This window comes from Megalops cyprinoides, chromosome 2, assembly GCF_013368585.1.
Source record: "Megalops cyprinoides isolate fMegCyp1 chromosome 2, fMegCyp1.pri, whole genome shotgun sequence".
In the NCBI taxonomy this organism is placed as follows: Eukaryota; Metazoa; Chordata; class Actinopteri; order Elopiformes; family Megalopidae; genus Megalops; species Megalops cyprinoides.
Window position 1 is genome coordinate 5,843,718 of NC_050584.1, and position 17,271 is coordinate 5,860,988.

At 41.6% G+C, this 17,271-nt stretch overlaps 1 protein-coding gene across 1 annotated transcript; it reads left to right on the forward strand.

Annotated features, from left to right (window-relative positions):
* Positions 1 to 1,444: 1,444 nt before the first annotated feature.
* LOC118773519 (leucine zipper transcription factor-like protein 1) lies at positions 1,445 to 15,286 on the forward strand. The gene is made up of 10 exons (XM_036522497.1): positions 1,445 to 1,613; positions 3,335 to 3,459; positions 3,850 to 4,044; positions 8,045 to 8,105; positions 9,121 to 9,192; positions 10,318 to 10,383; positions 12,968 to 13,045; positions 14,206 to 14,382; positions 14,550 to 14,653; positions 14,955 to 15,286. The coding sequence occupies exons 1-10, from the start codon at positions 1,611 to 1,613 to the stop codon at positions 14,971 to 14,973; spliced, it is 900 nt and encodes a 299-aa protein (XP_036378390.1). The 5' UTR covers positions 1,445 to 1,610; the 3' UTR covers positions 14,974 to 15,286.
* The last annotated feature ends 1,985 nt before the right edge of the window (positions 15,287 to 17,271 follow it).

Below are 17,271 nucleotides of genomic sequence, written 5' to 3' on the forward strand. Positions count from 1 at the left end.
TGTTCCTGCTTATACTGCTGGGACTTTGAAACAGTTTGAAACAGTGAACCATGTCCTGAAGCCAACAATGTGCACAGAAAATGGAACAAACAAAAACAGGTTCCAGGGTATTTGGTAGTGCTCATCTGTCAGTGATGAATCTCCTAGAAACATGAATGACTCTGTTGAAGTCTATGCCTTTCATTCCATGGTCCATGCGTATAATAGAATGTAAATGACTTCTCAGTCATTAGTAGTTGAAAGAAATTCTTTTAAATTGTGGCCCTGCCTCACAGTCCTCTGTGAACTTCCTGTTTTCCCTTTAATTCTTGAGAAAGAATATCATTTCTATTGTTAGCATGTATTAAACACTGAGTATTTGGAACCCCAGCAAATATTGCGACTTGTTTTTCTCCTGTTAATATGCAGTCATTCCTATTAGTTTTCATTCCATAATTGGCATTGTTTACAGACAACGTGAAATACTTGTTTACTCATTATTTTTGTCATACCATTAACTGAATCAATGTACCACTTTTGAGATGACCACCTTCTAAACACATGGGAATTTAAAAAAATGTATTTATTGAAGGAATCATACAATACAGATTAAATAATACATTATACTTTCCTTCTTTTTTGTTTTGGAACTAACTCCCCTTCCCCCACCCTCCCCAAACATACCTTAGCAGCTGGTGTGTACAAAATACAATATTACACAATTATACAATTACAAATGCACATTCTCACAGCTATACCCCCACACTTGTCTAAGGCATAGGTCCACACATCTACAACAGAGTAGTTTGAAATACACTTATTGACAATGTATTAGCCATCTAGTGAGATCAACAAAATTCAGGTCAGAGAGACATAATAGAACATAATGAAATGCTGTTTAAAAATGACATTCTGTGTCTTGAAATGGGAATGCCAGATTAGAAGTAGAACTAGAAGATGAGACAAAGTCTGGTCCTGACGATCCGACGATGAGTGAGATGATATTTATGCTTTGTTGAGTATTGCTTACCTAAATTAAATATTCTAAAAGTACAAAAACTTATAGCATATGGAAAGTATAAGCATATGATTGATTTATCTCCTGTCTTCACTGTCACAATGAGACAGTATGGACAGATCCTTCAAAAATCCAGTAGTCTTCCTATGTTTGCACTCTAAAATAGTTTGAATTGAGCGGCGTCGAGTATTATTACATTTTGATTTAATAAGTATATTTTGACGTGTTAACTTGTTGATTGACTTGTATTATGGCGCGTCAAATGTTGGCAGCCACTCACCAGGGCCATGTAGACTCTCTACATGGCTCTGCCACTCACTTGTCATTATTTAATCCAACGAGTTTGATATATTATGAACCTTTCGGCTTGCCGTACACGCTCACGTCAACATCCGTTGCGTAGCAGCCGGTTACCATCGCAATGACACCACAGCTACACACTAGAAAACTGGGTTTATACAGGGACGAACACACATCAAAATTAAAACTTTGAAAACTGGATTATTTTTTCCATTGCCCGATCGTGTTGATTTATCTGTGTTGGGTGGAAAACGACATCTTGGCAACATAACCAATTTTGAGTTTGTGTATCAGTCTAAGCAGTCTGTGTAGAATGGTAAGTATATGTTCGCTGACGTAGCTGGCTACTGTAAGGTTAGCTGAGACACTTGCCAGTTCGGAAAGGGAAAATGAGTGTCACTTTTGTAAATGCTCTCAAAGAGATATAGGCGGTTCACTACACTACCATGGCACTGTGAGCCGATGAAATGGCCTAGCTCTAAATGAGAATAAGACCTGGCTACCGTTAGCTACACAATAAACACAGTTATTTAACTAACGTTAAAACTTTAAGATAGTCTATTGTATATCGTTAGTTAACTAAGTGAGCTAACGTGGACGTGCAGGGTTGACTCGGGGGGAAAAATGCAAAATAAAAAAAAAACTTTTCTGTTCAGCACCTTATTTGGCTAGCAACTTGATATCCGAGTAGCTACCTAACCTAAATTGAAGGCTAGCTAGAAATGATTTTTCCGCATGTCATGATAAACTACATAAACTAGTTACACGTTTTGCGCTCTACACGTAACGTAAAAATTAGTGCGTTATTACAGTTTTGTAATATATTTGTCTGCTGGTTGGCACTTAAAAACAGTTTGCAAGACCTCCGGGGGTGGTCAGGCCCCAGAAAGACCGTCTGGCCAGCAAGCTATCTAGCTAGCTTGACTAAGTAACTTAACTCTGCAAGCTAATGTGGGTCGTGTTTCTGCAGTATGAACGTTAAGTCGAAACGACATAACGTTATTAGTTAGCTAATAACAGACCTTTTGTGGCACATTTGTCATGTCTCGTCCTGATTGTATTTTGTCGTGAAGCTCGCCTTAACCTTATGCTGTGGTTAGACGTTTCCAAAACTAGCTAGACCACATAAGTAGCTTGTTATCCATGTCATCACATCTCCAAATAAGCTAACTAGGTAGCTAACCATTAATTAGGTAGTTACAATTAGGCTGTCTAACTCCTCAGCGTAAGATAAACATGAAGGGTTGGGTGAGGTACATGGAGAATCGACAGGTAGGGAAGCTAGCTAGCCAAAGTCCCAGATAACGCTTATTTTTACACCATAGCTAATATATCGTTGGTAGCTAACGTTAATGAGCTAATCGCCTTATTGTTCCCAAATGCTACTCCCCTCCCCCAGCCCTCGAGAAAATGATCTTATTTGTCTGTGAATTTATAGTAGGTTAAGTAACTACCTCGGTACATCTGCGTTGATTGCCCTTACAGACTGACATAAGACTGCCTAATAGATGTTTAAATGGTTAGCTAGCTATGGAATTATTTTATACGTGGCGAAATAGATTGGGGAGGAAATCATTCGTCGCGTTTGCATTAATGTTGATATACAGCATGCACGTAGCTAACTTCTGCACGTCACAGAACACGGCGTGGTTTGTGAAAAAACTGCAAAATCAGGTAGTATAGATACTAATCAAGTTGTATAGATAGTACTACATAGCTACTCGTATTACCACTTAGGTTTCTTGTTCCTTTGGGGCAATGTGTATTGACCACGGATATCGAGGCATTTATCTTGAAAGCACAAAGTAGTTGCCTGTAAGACCGATAATTGTTTTCCACAGTCTCTGGCACGGCACACGTTTTTGTCGATAGGTGAATATGTGATGTTCTGTGACAATAAAACAGCGCCCTCTGCTGATGAAGTTTTGCACAGCTGCTTTGAACATTCGGCAGAACCTCTCCCGACACTTCTAAACTGGCAGGCCTGCGTCAAGAAAATGCCTGACTTTTTCTTCTTCCTTTTCTTCTTCACTTCAGGCTGAATTTGGTTTCAATGAGCACCACCAGAACGAGGTGATCAACTACATGCGCTTTGCCCGCTCAAAGAGAGTCCTAAGGCTGAAGACCATTGACTCCTGCTTCCAGGACCTTAAAGACAGCAGGTGAGCCCTCATGCTGACAAAGTTTGTGTGTCTATGTTTGCATGCATGTGTGCGCTTATTTATGATGAAGTTTCACATTGTCATTTTCACAAGAATCTCAACCTCTAATATTACAATTAATGTCAGCAATGCAAACACAAAAAGTACAGTAGTCCTATTTAATAGCAATGTGCATACGGAAGAGACTTTGACCCACAAAATCAACCATTGTCTCATGAAGGTTCAAGAGGCACACAGTCAGAAATATCAGCCTAATGCTTACTGTATGCTCACCTACCCCCCCCCCCCCCCCCACCCCCCACCCTGTGGTTTAACGCTGGTGAAAGACAGATGAAAAAAGACTTTCCCCAGGGCATCTCGCAGAGCACTGTCTCTTGTCTTTCTTCACAGGCTGGTGGAGGAGACCTTCACCGTGGATGAGGTGACGGAGATGCTGGACGGGCTGCGGGTGGTGGTTCACGGGGAGGTGGAGACGGAGCTCATCAACACGGCCCACACCAACGTGCTACTCCTGCGTCAGCTCTTCTCTCAGGCCGAGAAGTTCTACCTCAAGCTGCAGACGGACATCTCGGAGCTGGAGAACAGGTGAGGGCAGGGCAACAGCAACGGAGGCTCCTGGGTGCAGCGCGGCCTACGCTGGAATGCAGTGGGAGCTGTGACACTTGGGGGCAGTAGCGGATAGGGAGAGTGGAAGGCTCTGCTGAAATAAATTGGGGTGTTGGTAGCAGAATGTAATGGTTTCAAGGAAGTAAAATGAAGTACATTTCTGCCTCCTGCTATGACCTTTTAGGTAAGACTAAAATGAGCTGTCCAGTGAGCAATTTCATATACCCGCTGACAACATTATCCTTGTTCTGAAACCGGTCTACAGTATGTCTGCATTTGCTGACAACATTTGCAGTCTGTATTGATTCTTCCTGGTGGATGAGTGGCAAACTCCTCATACAGGTTTGTTGAACTTGGTTATCAATATAAATGTATCAAAAACCAGCAGGCAAACAGTGTAATGGTTCTACCTCAATCTACCTTCAGTGCCATAAACCAGGCGGATGTTTACCTCCTGTAAGGAGTCACTGAGGGGTTAGTAGTAATCAGGAAACAACCTGCAGTAATATCAAGAGATCAAAGTGGTACGCACACATATAGTGTGTGTGTGTGTCTGTCTGTCTGGTTCATGCTTAGGTTGGCACCTGTGCAGCAGTGGCACACCGTCCCAGCTCACTGAGGTGACCCTGAGTCTCAGGAGTATCAACAACATCACAGGCGAAGCCACTTCCACCTGCTGTGAGAGATAGGGTTTCTGTGGGACAAACAACTCAGAGCTGAGCTGCGTGTTCCCATGAGAACGTCCTGCTGCTCGACGTGTTGTGGGGCACGAACGGTCCACGCTGTTTGAAACACACTGGAACTTGCTGTGTCTCAGCCAGACTGACTTTCCTGTGGGTCTCTGCCATGAGTTTGTTCTTTTATGTACACACTGTTGCATATACATAAACATGAGAAAGAGTAAGGACAAAAATGACAGCAGAATCTTTTTATGCTGGTAAAGAAAAATGATTAGATTGTGTTTGGGTATATAGCCATATATTGCACCATTTATTTTTTTATGCTTTTTTCGCTTTTGTGCAACCTTGCTTTGGAATTGGCAATTGCACATTAGGCTCATGTCCCCATTGCAACCTCTCAGTGCAGGAGCACTGAAGCGAGACAAATATAATGCTCTGATGCATTCACAGACAGCCAACTGTTTTTGGCAGCTGTTTTTCACACTACAAGTCACGTAGCACACCACAGCGGAGTGGGTGCTCATTGGAGGATACTCTGCTGCTGTCATCCAAGCAACTCGCAGGTGTCTGAGGGACCGCAGAGTGCTTGAGTACACTGAGACGATGCAGTGGCTGACTACCCAGTCTGTCACCGGCGGTACGCAGTCACGTTGTTATACCAGATGCCGGTTTTGAATCCAAGACATAGGGTTCAGCCAGCGCTTAAAGTGAGTGCCTTGCTGAATGAGCTAGTTGGGGCCGTGGGGAACCATTTCTGGTTTCACTGCGACCAGGATTAACATCCATGTGGTTTACTGATGTTGTAACCTTGAGCAAGGTGTTGAGCTCAGCAAATAGCTAACTGTATAAATGGATAATGTAAAAGGTGTAAGCTGTATCATACAGACCAGCCCAGATAAGCACACGTAGGCTACGTAATTCCCAAGACAAGGGTTGACTTTGAGACCAGTGGGAAAATACCATTGTCTGTTGTCTGGAAAAACTGCATGATTTGGTGCCTCTAAACCCCAGGGTTCTGCCAGCCACTCAGTGACCAGTCTGAGTTCTCATCTCCTTCTGCAGAAACTTGACACAAACCAATGCTTGTCAAATAAGTGAAAGAAAACTTTCACTGTCTCCCTGGGTTTGCAGGCCCAGCTGCCAAAAATGCCCCTCAAGTGTTGCAAGCTACAACAAAGAGGTACCCAGAATGTGCAGCATTGCTTCATAAGTTATGTCTCAGGGGCAACATTGAAAATGTTCATATTGTACTTTTGCCCTTTTCAAAATAAATGTTGCCAAAGGCAAATTTAAACATCTTCATAGCACACTACACTGGATGTAAAAAGAGAACGAAAAACATGATATGGCTTGTTACAGAGCCCAAAAGAATGCATTTCTGTGAAAATGCAGCTTTGAGTGAATGACAAGGATCGTTATAGAAATATCCACACCATGTGTCCCTGCAGTCTGTGATACCCTGCATGGATACACAGGCTTTCTCTCCTGTTTACAATAAACAGCATACATAGAGCCTGAATCCTGTTGTAACCTTAAACCAGCATTAGGCCAACGTAAAGTGGGGTCCTCATGGAAGAGGTGGTGAAAAGTGCTGCATTCTTTCACCCTCACATTGGGAGCCCCTCCCTCGGGATGGATCTGAACTTTCTACTGAAGAAGCATACGATCTTGCCCAGGGGGACAAGATTGATAGCCTCAGTCAGTAATTGTAAGCATGCTGAGTTCAGAGCCTTGGGGGGGTGTGTGTGCTCAGGCTGAGTTCTGAGCCTTGGGGTGTGAATGTAATGGGGCGGAAAGAGAGGTGGGAATGATTTATGAGATTTTGGGGGAGTGGGTGCAGCGGTGGTGGTGGGGGCTCATCCTTTAATACTTAATAATGATGTTTAGGAGCTGAGACTCTAGGACGGAATGCAAAGAGAGCAGGCAGGATGCATTGGAGCAGTTGGAAATATTTTAGGGCTTTTTGAACATTTTTGTGAAATTGTGAATTGCCTCTCAGAGCCACTAGAGATCATGTGCATCTCTGAGTTGTAGTTTGCATATCTGAATGTGTCCCAAGGCTAATATCCAATACTGTATTACCATTTGCTTAGACTTGTTGAAGACATGCAGATGAGAAACAGTGATGCTAGTGCTTTGTATAGCAGAACCATCAGGTGTGTCATTTGATTTTGTCGCCATTGGAGTGTGACGGGTTTCCATCTACTAATGAATTTAATCACCCTGACCTATTTTTGGCACTAAACAAAAAAAAAGAAAAAAATAACAACTTTAAAAAAGAAAAAAAAAACTAACTGAAAGATTTTGTATTGAGGCGGTTGCCTCCCTGTTTTTTTTTTTTTTTTCCAGGTGGCTTTGTTTCTGAGAACGTGGCCTCTCTGACTGATCTTGAGCGAAGCCCCCAGGCCTGTGTGGCCCTGGCGGGGGGGGGGGGAGACGTTACAGAGGACTCGCCCTCGCCACGTGTGTGCACACGGCAGCCTCCTCAAACCACATGTAAGCGTGAAGGAGGAGGCTTCACGCAGATAACCGTTAAAAGTGCTAAACAGCAGTGTATTTTTGATAGCTTTTTTCCCTTCTAAAATTTCAGGCGGCAAGACAGATGTCTTATCTGTTTTGGTGTGTGTTTATTTTTGACCCTGAGGTCACGTAGATGCTGACATGCTTGAATAGGACTGCTTGGTGCTCCTGTGTCAGTCTCCACATGATGGTAATCTGTAACTCACCTTTCAGGGAACCCAACTGTGTGACTTGAGAGGAGCCCAAGATTGGAATGAACAAGTCAGAATGTGACGTGTTTTGCCGAGCAACAGAAAGTTTTTGAAGAGGAAAAGTTTTTCCTCGGATATTCTTTGTATGCAACCCATTTCTGGCTAGACCTACAGAAACTAGTGCTCTGTCTGGCAGGTGGTGTGATGGAGGTTAATAGGAGAAGCTGAACTCTATGGAAAGAACAAACCATTCATTGACAGCCTCCTATAGTCTGAACTGCAAATTCTGCAGTGATTTGTGATAATGATTGCTGTATCCACCCATGAAAATTGAAAGTTTTTTCTCTGTGCAGCCACACAGTGCTGTTTTCATTTAAGTGCTTCCATATGCCCAGTGCAGTGCATTGCAGGGACCTGCCCAAGACATGCTGAGTCCGACTGATAGCTGTAGAGTCTCTAAATAGGTGTACACTGTGTGCCTCATTTGAAGCATGGCACCCATGTTCTAAGAACTCACTCCCTACCTGTCTCTCTCTCTGTCTCTCTCTCTCTCTCACACGGCTTATGTCTTTCTATCTGTTGATCCAGGGAGCTTTTGGAGCAAGTTGCTGAGTTTGAAAAAGCTGAGTTCAAAACCACGGGGAAGAAGGTGTGTGAAGAAGACCCTCCAAGTAACACTCACTCACACATGATTTCTATAATGCCTTCACATTCGAAGAGTCTCTCAGTAACATTTAGGAAATGTTACTTGGTGGGGGGGTGTACCAATTGTTCAGTTATGCTATATGTATGCAGCAATGGTTATTCAAAATATTTCCAACTGTAAAATAGTTGGAAAAAGTGTGTGACAGCAAAAAAATGACAATGCACATGCAGTACACACAGTACAGACAGACCTCTGCAGTGAGGAGACTATAATAAAGAACTGCAGGCTGAAATTAGAATTGTTTTTAATCATAAGTCATAAGGTGCTCCACACCTCACCCAGGTTACATTCTGCTGCAGTGTTCACATCGGAGGGGTGTTACTGTTCCATTCGGTGAGTGGCTGTTAACACTCGCCTTCTGCCGTCACCTCTCCGTCACCCATTGCACATGAAAGAAATGGATCTCACATTTTAAACCACATTTTAAAGCTAAGTTATATGTCTGCTCTATTTCCTGGTAGCCTGCTTGCTTCAGGTAGCGAAAGGGAAATTTTATGCAAGGTTTGCAAATGCGAGAAGCTGCTAGAACACAAGGTGCTTGAGAAGGAAACCTGTCCTTTAAAAATGCATTTAAAATACAGCCATTACCTTGCAAACATAGAACCATTGTGCTCTGTAAGATCTTTGTTGCAGGTTTGCCATGTCTCTTGAAGCCCCTGTTTAAGTTCTCCAGTGGCTGGCCTATTTTCTCTGTTCATGTGCCCCAGTGGTTTCTTTTCTTTTCTGTTATTCATTTGGCAGACGCTTTTATCCAAAGCGACTTACATAGGTTACAGCTTTTTACAATGTTATCCATTTATACAGCTGGATATTTACTGAGGCAGTTGTGGGTTAAGTACCTTACCTTGGTACAGCAGCAGTGTCCTAGCGGGGATCGAACCGGCAACCTTTCGGTTACGAGTCCTGCTCCTTAACCACTATGCTACACTATATGGTTTCTTTTGTCTCCTCTTTTCAGGCAGTCCAGGAGTCCAACAAGCCTAAGTTAGCCCCCCTGAATGAAGGAGGGGTGTCTGAGCTGCTCAACAAGGTGAGAATTGACTCTGTGTCCACCATTCCTTTTGAAAATGCATGCTTGCAATCCAGAAGACATAACCACCAGCCACACAGTTTTTTCACTGGAGATGGTTGTTTCCATTTGGTTTCTCTTTTTTTTTAAATGTGCTCATTTTTACAAATCTGTTCTAGAGAGACAATTAATACCATAGGCATGTATTGTGTTACAGCTGTTGGGAGGCAATGTACTGGAAGGACAACATAACTGTATATAAGAAGTATAAGAGGATTACCCATAGAACATAGTAATACCAATGTGTCTGAATGTAGAATATGAAGGAATATGTTTTTAACTGTCAAAACATGTTCAACATGTTAATGCTTTATATAAAAGATTGCTAGTTGCATATATACCATCTTTTTACACATGAATTGTAATTTTGCTGTATTATTTATTGAAGTGGGAATAATTTATGTTTTTTATGTGACATTGTTTTACATATGTTAAAACATTATGTTAGCTTTTATAACATTATAAAGATATCGTTTACATCATTGTATGTCTGATGTCTTTATGTGCATGGTCTTCTGCTTAGAAAAAAAAGCAGTCATCTGATCTTGGTGGTTTACTCTGGTGGTTGCGTGGGTGGTGTTGTGTACGAGAGGTTTGTTTTGTTTCATGGTTTAATGACCTGTCATTTTCTAAACAAACCTCAGGTTACCTTGAACTTTTGATAACAACTTTGCAACTAGAGCAGTCACGTGTGTTGATATGAACCTGATTGGAGGAAACCTATGGAAATGTAGATTTACCCCTCTTTGGTAAATTGCTACTCTGTTATGCAAACAGATTGAGAAAATAGCAGCAGGTTGGTAATGCTAATTCCTGTGATTTCGGACTTGTTTTTAAGTCCTTCTAATCAACAAAATATTTTTCATCATAAAACCCATCAACCACCTTCAATAACTGAAGATATTGAAAAGTGCACAAACATAAAACCATACCGCAACCGTAAGTCCCTCCCGTAGACTGTTAGTGGTTTGAAATGCCTTCGCTGCTGAAAACATCTGAGGCCTGCAGGCGAGCACGTATGTTTAACTGTGAAGGACGCATGTTATACATTACTATGCAGTTACTGAACTCATCTTGCACTTGCAGGAGATTGCCAGACTGCAAGAGGAAAACGACAGACTTAAAGCCAGACTCCGGACATTAGAATCACAGGTAATTGTTCACAGAAGTCTCCATGTCATTATGCATTCTCATCCTTGCATCTAAATCAGAAATACATTCAACCCACTCAGTGCCGTTGTTGACTAACGTCGCCAAAACAATGAACGTTCTAGAGTGCCAAGGGCGACTCCGACAGAAATGCATCAGCAACGAAAAATGTCATTTTATCCAATCAAAATACAGTTATACTGTTGTAATGAAATGAACTGATGAATCAATAATTTGTGCCAATAATTATATCACAGTGTATATCAGTTATCAACTAAATATATGTAATTATCGACAAACTTAAAAATTAGGAGCGTAGCTTCTTACGTGGATACCGTTAAGGTGGGTTTTAACCGAACGTAAAGCGAAAGCAAAGCGAACCGAACGCAAAGCAGCTAGCTAGCTAGCTATACAAGTTTATTAAATGTCTAACCTCAAATTCTTTGACATACGCAGACATTACTGTATATGGGGCTGACCGATTGACATTGCTGAAAAAAACTGATTGTCATTTACTTGTACAAAAATGAATAAGTTAGCTAGCTACATTACTCCGTCAACTTTACATAAGTAACACAGGTCTGTAGGAATAGGATATCACTACAAGGAACCGAGTCAGCAGAATCAACAAAGATGATCTGTGTGGTTGTTGATGTTTGCCTAATTTGCATATCCGGTCCTATAAAAGCCAGTTTCGTCATCATTATTATTGTAGTGTGTTATCGGTGATCACAGAGCGAGAGAATGGCGAGTTTTTTAGTTGGGACAGTGACAGTGAGGAGGAGTTTTTTGGTTTTGAAGAAGAGGAGGGGGACAACAGGTATGTTGAGGCTGTGCGAGCTCTTGAGCTAGCACTGAACGCTCGCCTGAGGGAATGGAAGCCCACAGATGTGGCAGAGGTGCGAGTTTTTCTTGCTATGTAGATTAGTTTAGGACTTCTGAAAAAGCCGAAAATGGCCGATTATTGGAGTTCAGACAGTCAGTCCGTGGTGGGAAAACCCCTTCCAGTCTGGGCCGAATAGACTGGTGGCTCCCTCCACACTTGTGCTGTAACAATTCTGAATTGAACAATGTTATATAATAAGTACAGAAAATAATCTTCAGAGTCTGATGCTGTTGGTTTATTGTATATGTGCACAAATCACATACAGTAAACCGGGCTGGTCCGCGCGGAGCAGTAGCGTCATCAGTCATAACCCCAAGCAATCCCCCCAAGCGGTCTGAAAATCCCCAAAATACATCTTTCTTTTATGCTCTTACCCCCTCCTTCAGTTTCATAACACATTTTCTGTACACCATTGTCTTTCATTCTGGCGTCATTCTCATTCCATATTTGGCCTTTTCTGTACACGATTGTTGCCAAGCTCACACCTGTTTAATTATAAAAACAATTACCCCGCCTTGGCTGTACACTTTTATCTCCAAGGCCGTACATATCTAGTATATAAAAAATAATTAAAGAATATCAATCCTGCTTTGGCTGCCCTCCGATATTGCCGAGGCCACGCATACGTAATCAATGGCCAGAGTGCTTCAAACGTGAGTACCACCCATGGAAAAATCTCACGATAGATGAATTTATGGTTTCCTATTGCGGAAGAATTTTTTAAGGCAGTACATTCTGACGAAGCACCATCATTTTGGAATGAAAAACTTTGTCCTAGCTGATGTGAAAACCAACTACACGTACCTGTGGGACGTCTATTCTGGAGGAGCCTATCGGTTTGATAGGGCTGTGGGCGTAGGCCATTCAGCTATTACCAATCTAAGAAATGCTGGACTGCTGGAGAAGGGTCATGTTGTTTACATGGACAACTTTTACTCACCTGAACTGTTTCAGAGCCTTCATAGGGCAAACACAGTTTATCCAAGTGTTTTGGCAAAAATGGGCTGGGAAATAAAATTAGTGGCAATAACCCTTACACCTCAGTCAAGAGTATCATTACATGCATTTAGTGGACACTCTTATCCAGAGCAACTTCCATCACAATAGAACATAAGTGCGTCCATTCAATTCAAACGAGCAACAGTGTCAAACCAGGCTAACAACACTCCAGACCAGTGAGTGTGAGCATAAGACTATTCAAGCCCTACCACAAGTTAACTTGTGCACTATGATAAAAGCCAAGTATACTATGATACAAAAGTCCCTAGAACACAAATTCATGATACATCATAGTACTACTCATTACATTTAGGTCATTAGGTCATTACCCATAAAATTAACATCAAATGCAAGAAGTAGCAGGTGTCAGGGTGTGGGGATAGAAGTGGAACCGAGATTCGGACTGAAGAGGTAGGTCTTCATGCAGTTGCCCTGTAGATGCAGAGCGCAGCGATCTTGAAGGAACATGGGGTTTGAAGAGGGGTCATAGGTATGAAGGGGCTGTCCCATTCACTGTCCTGTATGCCAGCACCAAGGTTTTGAATTTGATGCCAGCGATAACAGGAAGCCAGTGAAGTGAGATGAGGAGGGGAGTAACTTTTTGTAGACTGTAGACAAGTCATGCTGCTGCACTTTGGATGAGGTTTGATTGCACACTTTACTGCATTTATGCTATGCAATAATGGACTCATTGTTTTTCAGGCTACAAGTGCATTAGATGAGAAATCCAAGGTGGAGAAGGCTTTGAAGGACTTACAGAAGATTCAAGGAGACCAGCAGGTATTGGGGCAGGTGTACAGGGGATAACATGTCTAAAGGAGTCTAGAAATGAACTAAAAGTCATCTGTTATATTTTATGTGTTATTATAAATGAATGACATATGTGCCAAATTTCCAACCGCTTATATGGTGATTTTGCAGGGTTAAGTACAGGTCAGTGCTGAAGTGCAGATGCACACATACAGTTGACCCTCTCTTCACAAAACAAGTAATATATGTTTATATGAAGGCAGGAATGTATTTTGGACATGTCAAAAATGTTTCTTGTTATTAATATATACATAGTAAATTTTCAAATGTTATTTTGTGCATATATTGTACAGTATGAAAGTGCAATACATGCAGTGATTGTTGCATGGAAGCTGAAGATTAATGGATACATTTGATGTGACCACTATTTAAGTAGTGTATTACTTATACTGTATTTTTGTGTCATTTCACTCATTATCAGTCTACAAGTTTTTTCGCTGCATAAAAATAATAAAAAGAAAATAAAATATTAACTTTAAAATGCTTGAATGAAACCATGCTTGTTTGTTAAATTGCTTGATTGTACTTAATTTTCTTTTTTATTTTGTTTGCTGTCATGGAAATGTATCAGTATGTATCTATGATAAACATGCATAGCTGCTTAGGCCACAGCTTTAGAGACTGTGTTTAAAGAATATGAATGTAGTTGTGATTGATAGAGTAGAGATTACTGTGCCATTTAGGACTGGCCAAGATCTTAGTAGGATTTGGGGAGAGGTGGGGTGTGGGGTGGGGGGTAGCATGTCACCATGTATTAGAAAGTGGGCTTTATATGGTAACGGTCAAATAAGACCATGTAGCCTATTGCTTGTCTTCCCTATGAACAATATTACAGTTATATCCATGTATGATTAAGTGATATCACTTATTTGTTTCTATCACTTATTTGTATCTGTGTTTTGTTTAAGATTTACATTTTTGCCACCCACTTCAACAGGTGGGTTTTAAGAGCAGTTATTCCAAGCCTACCATCTCCTAGCTACTCCATACTACTGCTCTGGTCTTTCTCTCTTTCTGTTTGGTGCCCACTTCCCTCTCCTTTCTCTCTTTCTCTCTCTCTCTGTCTCTCAGAAACTTCTTTTTTTCTCTTTTCTCTCTTGTTCACTCCTGTTTTTTCCCCTCTCCCCCAGCTGGTCCTGCCCTCCCAGGAGATCAGTAGCCTGGAGGACACAGTGGCAGCGCTGAAGGCTGACTTTCAGAAGTCCCTGAGCGCCAGCACAGCATCCCAGAAGGACCTGCAGGAGAACCTAGTCACTGCCAAGCATGACCTGCTGCGGGTGCAGGAGCAACTATCACTGGCTGAGAAGGTATGCCCCGCCCTGCCCCGCCCCACTTGCCCACACCACCACTTCCTAGCCCCTGCCATTTTTGTTGACTAACACTTGCTCAAAACATTAGGTTCATACTTGGACCTGGGCTCGATGTTAAACAGTGCAGGTCTGATAGCTGTATTTGTGGGTGTGTCTTCCTTGAGGAACTGGAGAAGAAGTTTCAGCAAACTGCCGCCTACCGAAACATGAAGGAGATCCTCACCAAAAAGAACGAGCAGATTAAGGAGATCAGAAAGCGCTTGCAGAAGTGAGTGACATCTCTATTCACTGAGCCATTCTGACCACATAGTACACCCTCACTGTGCCATTCTGACTTCATAGTACACTCTCACTGATCCTTGCTGACCTCACAGTATTCTCTCAATGAGCCATTCTGACCTCACAGTTAACACTCACTTAGCCTTTCTGACCTCACAGCACACTCTCACTGTGCTGTTCTGACCTCACAGAAGCCTTCACTGATCCATTCATTGTCTTAGCATCGCATATACGTCAGCCGGGTACAGTGATTGCAATAATAATTACGTGGTGTATTTATTTTTGTGCAGGTATGAATCAGATGAATAAACCAGTTGGATGAATTGCCTGTTGTGTGTTGTGCACAGATCAGGCAAATGGCTAACACTGCCACAGAGAGAGCAATGGGAAGGGCTTTGCTTTGGACACACTACTTTCTGCTCTTGCAGTGGACTCTGCTTTGGATAAAGGCAAGTGCTTTGGAAATGGGAACTTGACAGTGTAGTGCAACCCCAGCAGTTCACAGGCAGTTGAGCTGTGGCAGGACACCCCATATCAGTTCATATCTAACAGGCTTTATAGTTATTAGCCCTGGGTGTAGGTAGCAAGCTACGACCACAGAGATGAAGAGATTGTTCCTCACCGGGGGGGCCAATGGTTTGGTTCTTTGGTACTCAAGGTACAACAATCACATTTTGTCCCACATCTGGATTTTGAAATGGTTGAAGAACTGAAATGACTGAAGAACTGTCACATTGAATTGTGGAAAAATTTTGGCCATATGCCGAAAGTTTATGCTAACACTAACAATGTACGTTTTTCCTCCTGGAAGGTGGATATTTTTATGAAATCATGAAAAATTATTTTAAAAGACTTTAATGAATTAAGAATGTCTTTGGACAGTATATAAACATATCTCTATATTTGTACATCCCTGTGTGTATGCAGAGAGCACGTGGTGGATAGCCACTTGTAGAACCCGCTTTATTTTTACAAGACGTATGTCCTTTCTTTCTTCAGTGTGACTGTCATAAATAAGAGGTACTATGTAATGAGGAATATTCTACTGTAGTGGCTTCTGCTGTTGCCTGTTGTCACAGAGATTGTGTACATAAGACAAAGTGACATTTGTTGTGTCTGACGAAGCCTGTGTAATACATTACAGGGGCTGGAGAAATAAATACTAATGAGATGAGTTTCATTTTCTGTTCTACTTTCTTTTCCTTATGACTGACCGAAGCACCTCCATGCCCTGGCCTTAGTTTTGAGCGAGAGCGAGAAAACTGAAATAGGCGGATATTCATCCTCCTCATCGTGTTTGTTGGTTTTAGTGTGCATCTGAGCGATTCATAGAGAAAGCAGATTTTAGTCTATTTTAAATAAGCTGTTTGTTTATGTGGAATCTGTTTTACGTTTCTCAAAAATGCTATTTTGATTTAAAAAACGATCTCAATAGAAATTGATTGACAGCTTTGTGTTAGATCTGAGAGTGTTCTGCCTCTGAATCTCACTGAAATGTTTTCTGTTCTTAATTTTAACTTTAAAATGAATATTTAAGTAACTTTAAAATTAACTTTAGGTAACACAACATATTAATGATATTGTGGAAAAAAACAATTTTTTCATAATTCAGGACTCATTATTAGGGACCGCTGTGTTTAGATTGAATAGTCTTATTTATCTGGATGGCAGGGAAACCTGTATGGCCTTCCACAGTGAGGTTCATGACAGCTGTGCTTGATAAATGAATGAACATTTGATCTAAGGTCTTGATACGGAAAATGAACACTTATTCAATGCATTTGACATTAGTACATTCTGACTCCTGTGTGTGCAAGTCTTATCTTGCTGCTTTAGTACTCCTGGAAGAATACCAATCAAATGTGTCCTAGAGGCTTTCAAGACCAAACAACATCTCCTGTCAGTCACTGTACTATGTACATTTTATTGCCATTAAAAAAAGAAATTCTCTTTTTGCAATTGACTGTGGTCTTGCGCATCAATGTGACAGATACTTAGTGGCTTTGGAAGCACATGCTGACCATCTTAAGGAGATAGTAAACTAGTCCACTGTGGTACAGTGGTGTTAAAGGAGAAACAGTAGTGTTTTGCCTTTGGCTTCAGACTTTCTCATTTCTGTACAAGACACAATCCAAATGTGTGAAATATTGAGAAAAGAATAAAGGCTAATTGGAGTGCTCTTTTCAAAGCAGTATTTTACCTGAGAAATTCCAAAAGGCTTTTGAAAATGTACCATGAAGTACTTAATGAGTCAGTCTATATTACAGCAATGGACAACCTCAATTTATGTAGGGGCACCAAGTCAGCTATCCACGGCATCTCATCTAATTTGTCTTATTTTAATTTCATTGTGAGTTTTCTTCCTTCATGAGACCAGGTTGCAAAGACAGTCCTGGGAGATAAATCTCGTTTCTTAAATAACTACCCTAAGGTGGCTCATCTTCAACAGAGCTTAATTAAACTGACACCCCTGCCTTTGGGTGCAGTTGAAATGGAGTGGCCTAAGGGTACACAGGGGGGCAGAGCAGGAAGGGGTGTGCAGGGGTGGGTTCAGGCTGACAGCAGCTCTCTTAACCCACTCCCTCTCTCTCTTGGCTCTATATAAAG

Bases quoted from the DNA above. Each gene is read 5' to 3' on its own strand.
- LOC118773519 (XM_036522497.1), top strand. The intron at 10,384-12,967 runs GTAATTGTTCAC...ATTGTTTTTCAG, and splicing joins TCCGGACATTAGAATCACAG to GCTACAAGTGCATTAGATGA. The intron at 14,383-14,549 runs GTATGCCCCGCC...GTCTTCCTTGAG, and splicing joins AACTATCACTGGCTGAGAAG to GAACTGGAGAAGAAGTTTCA.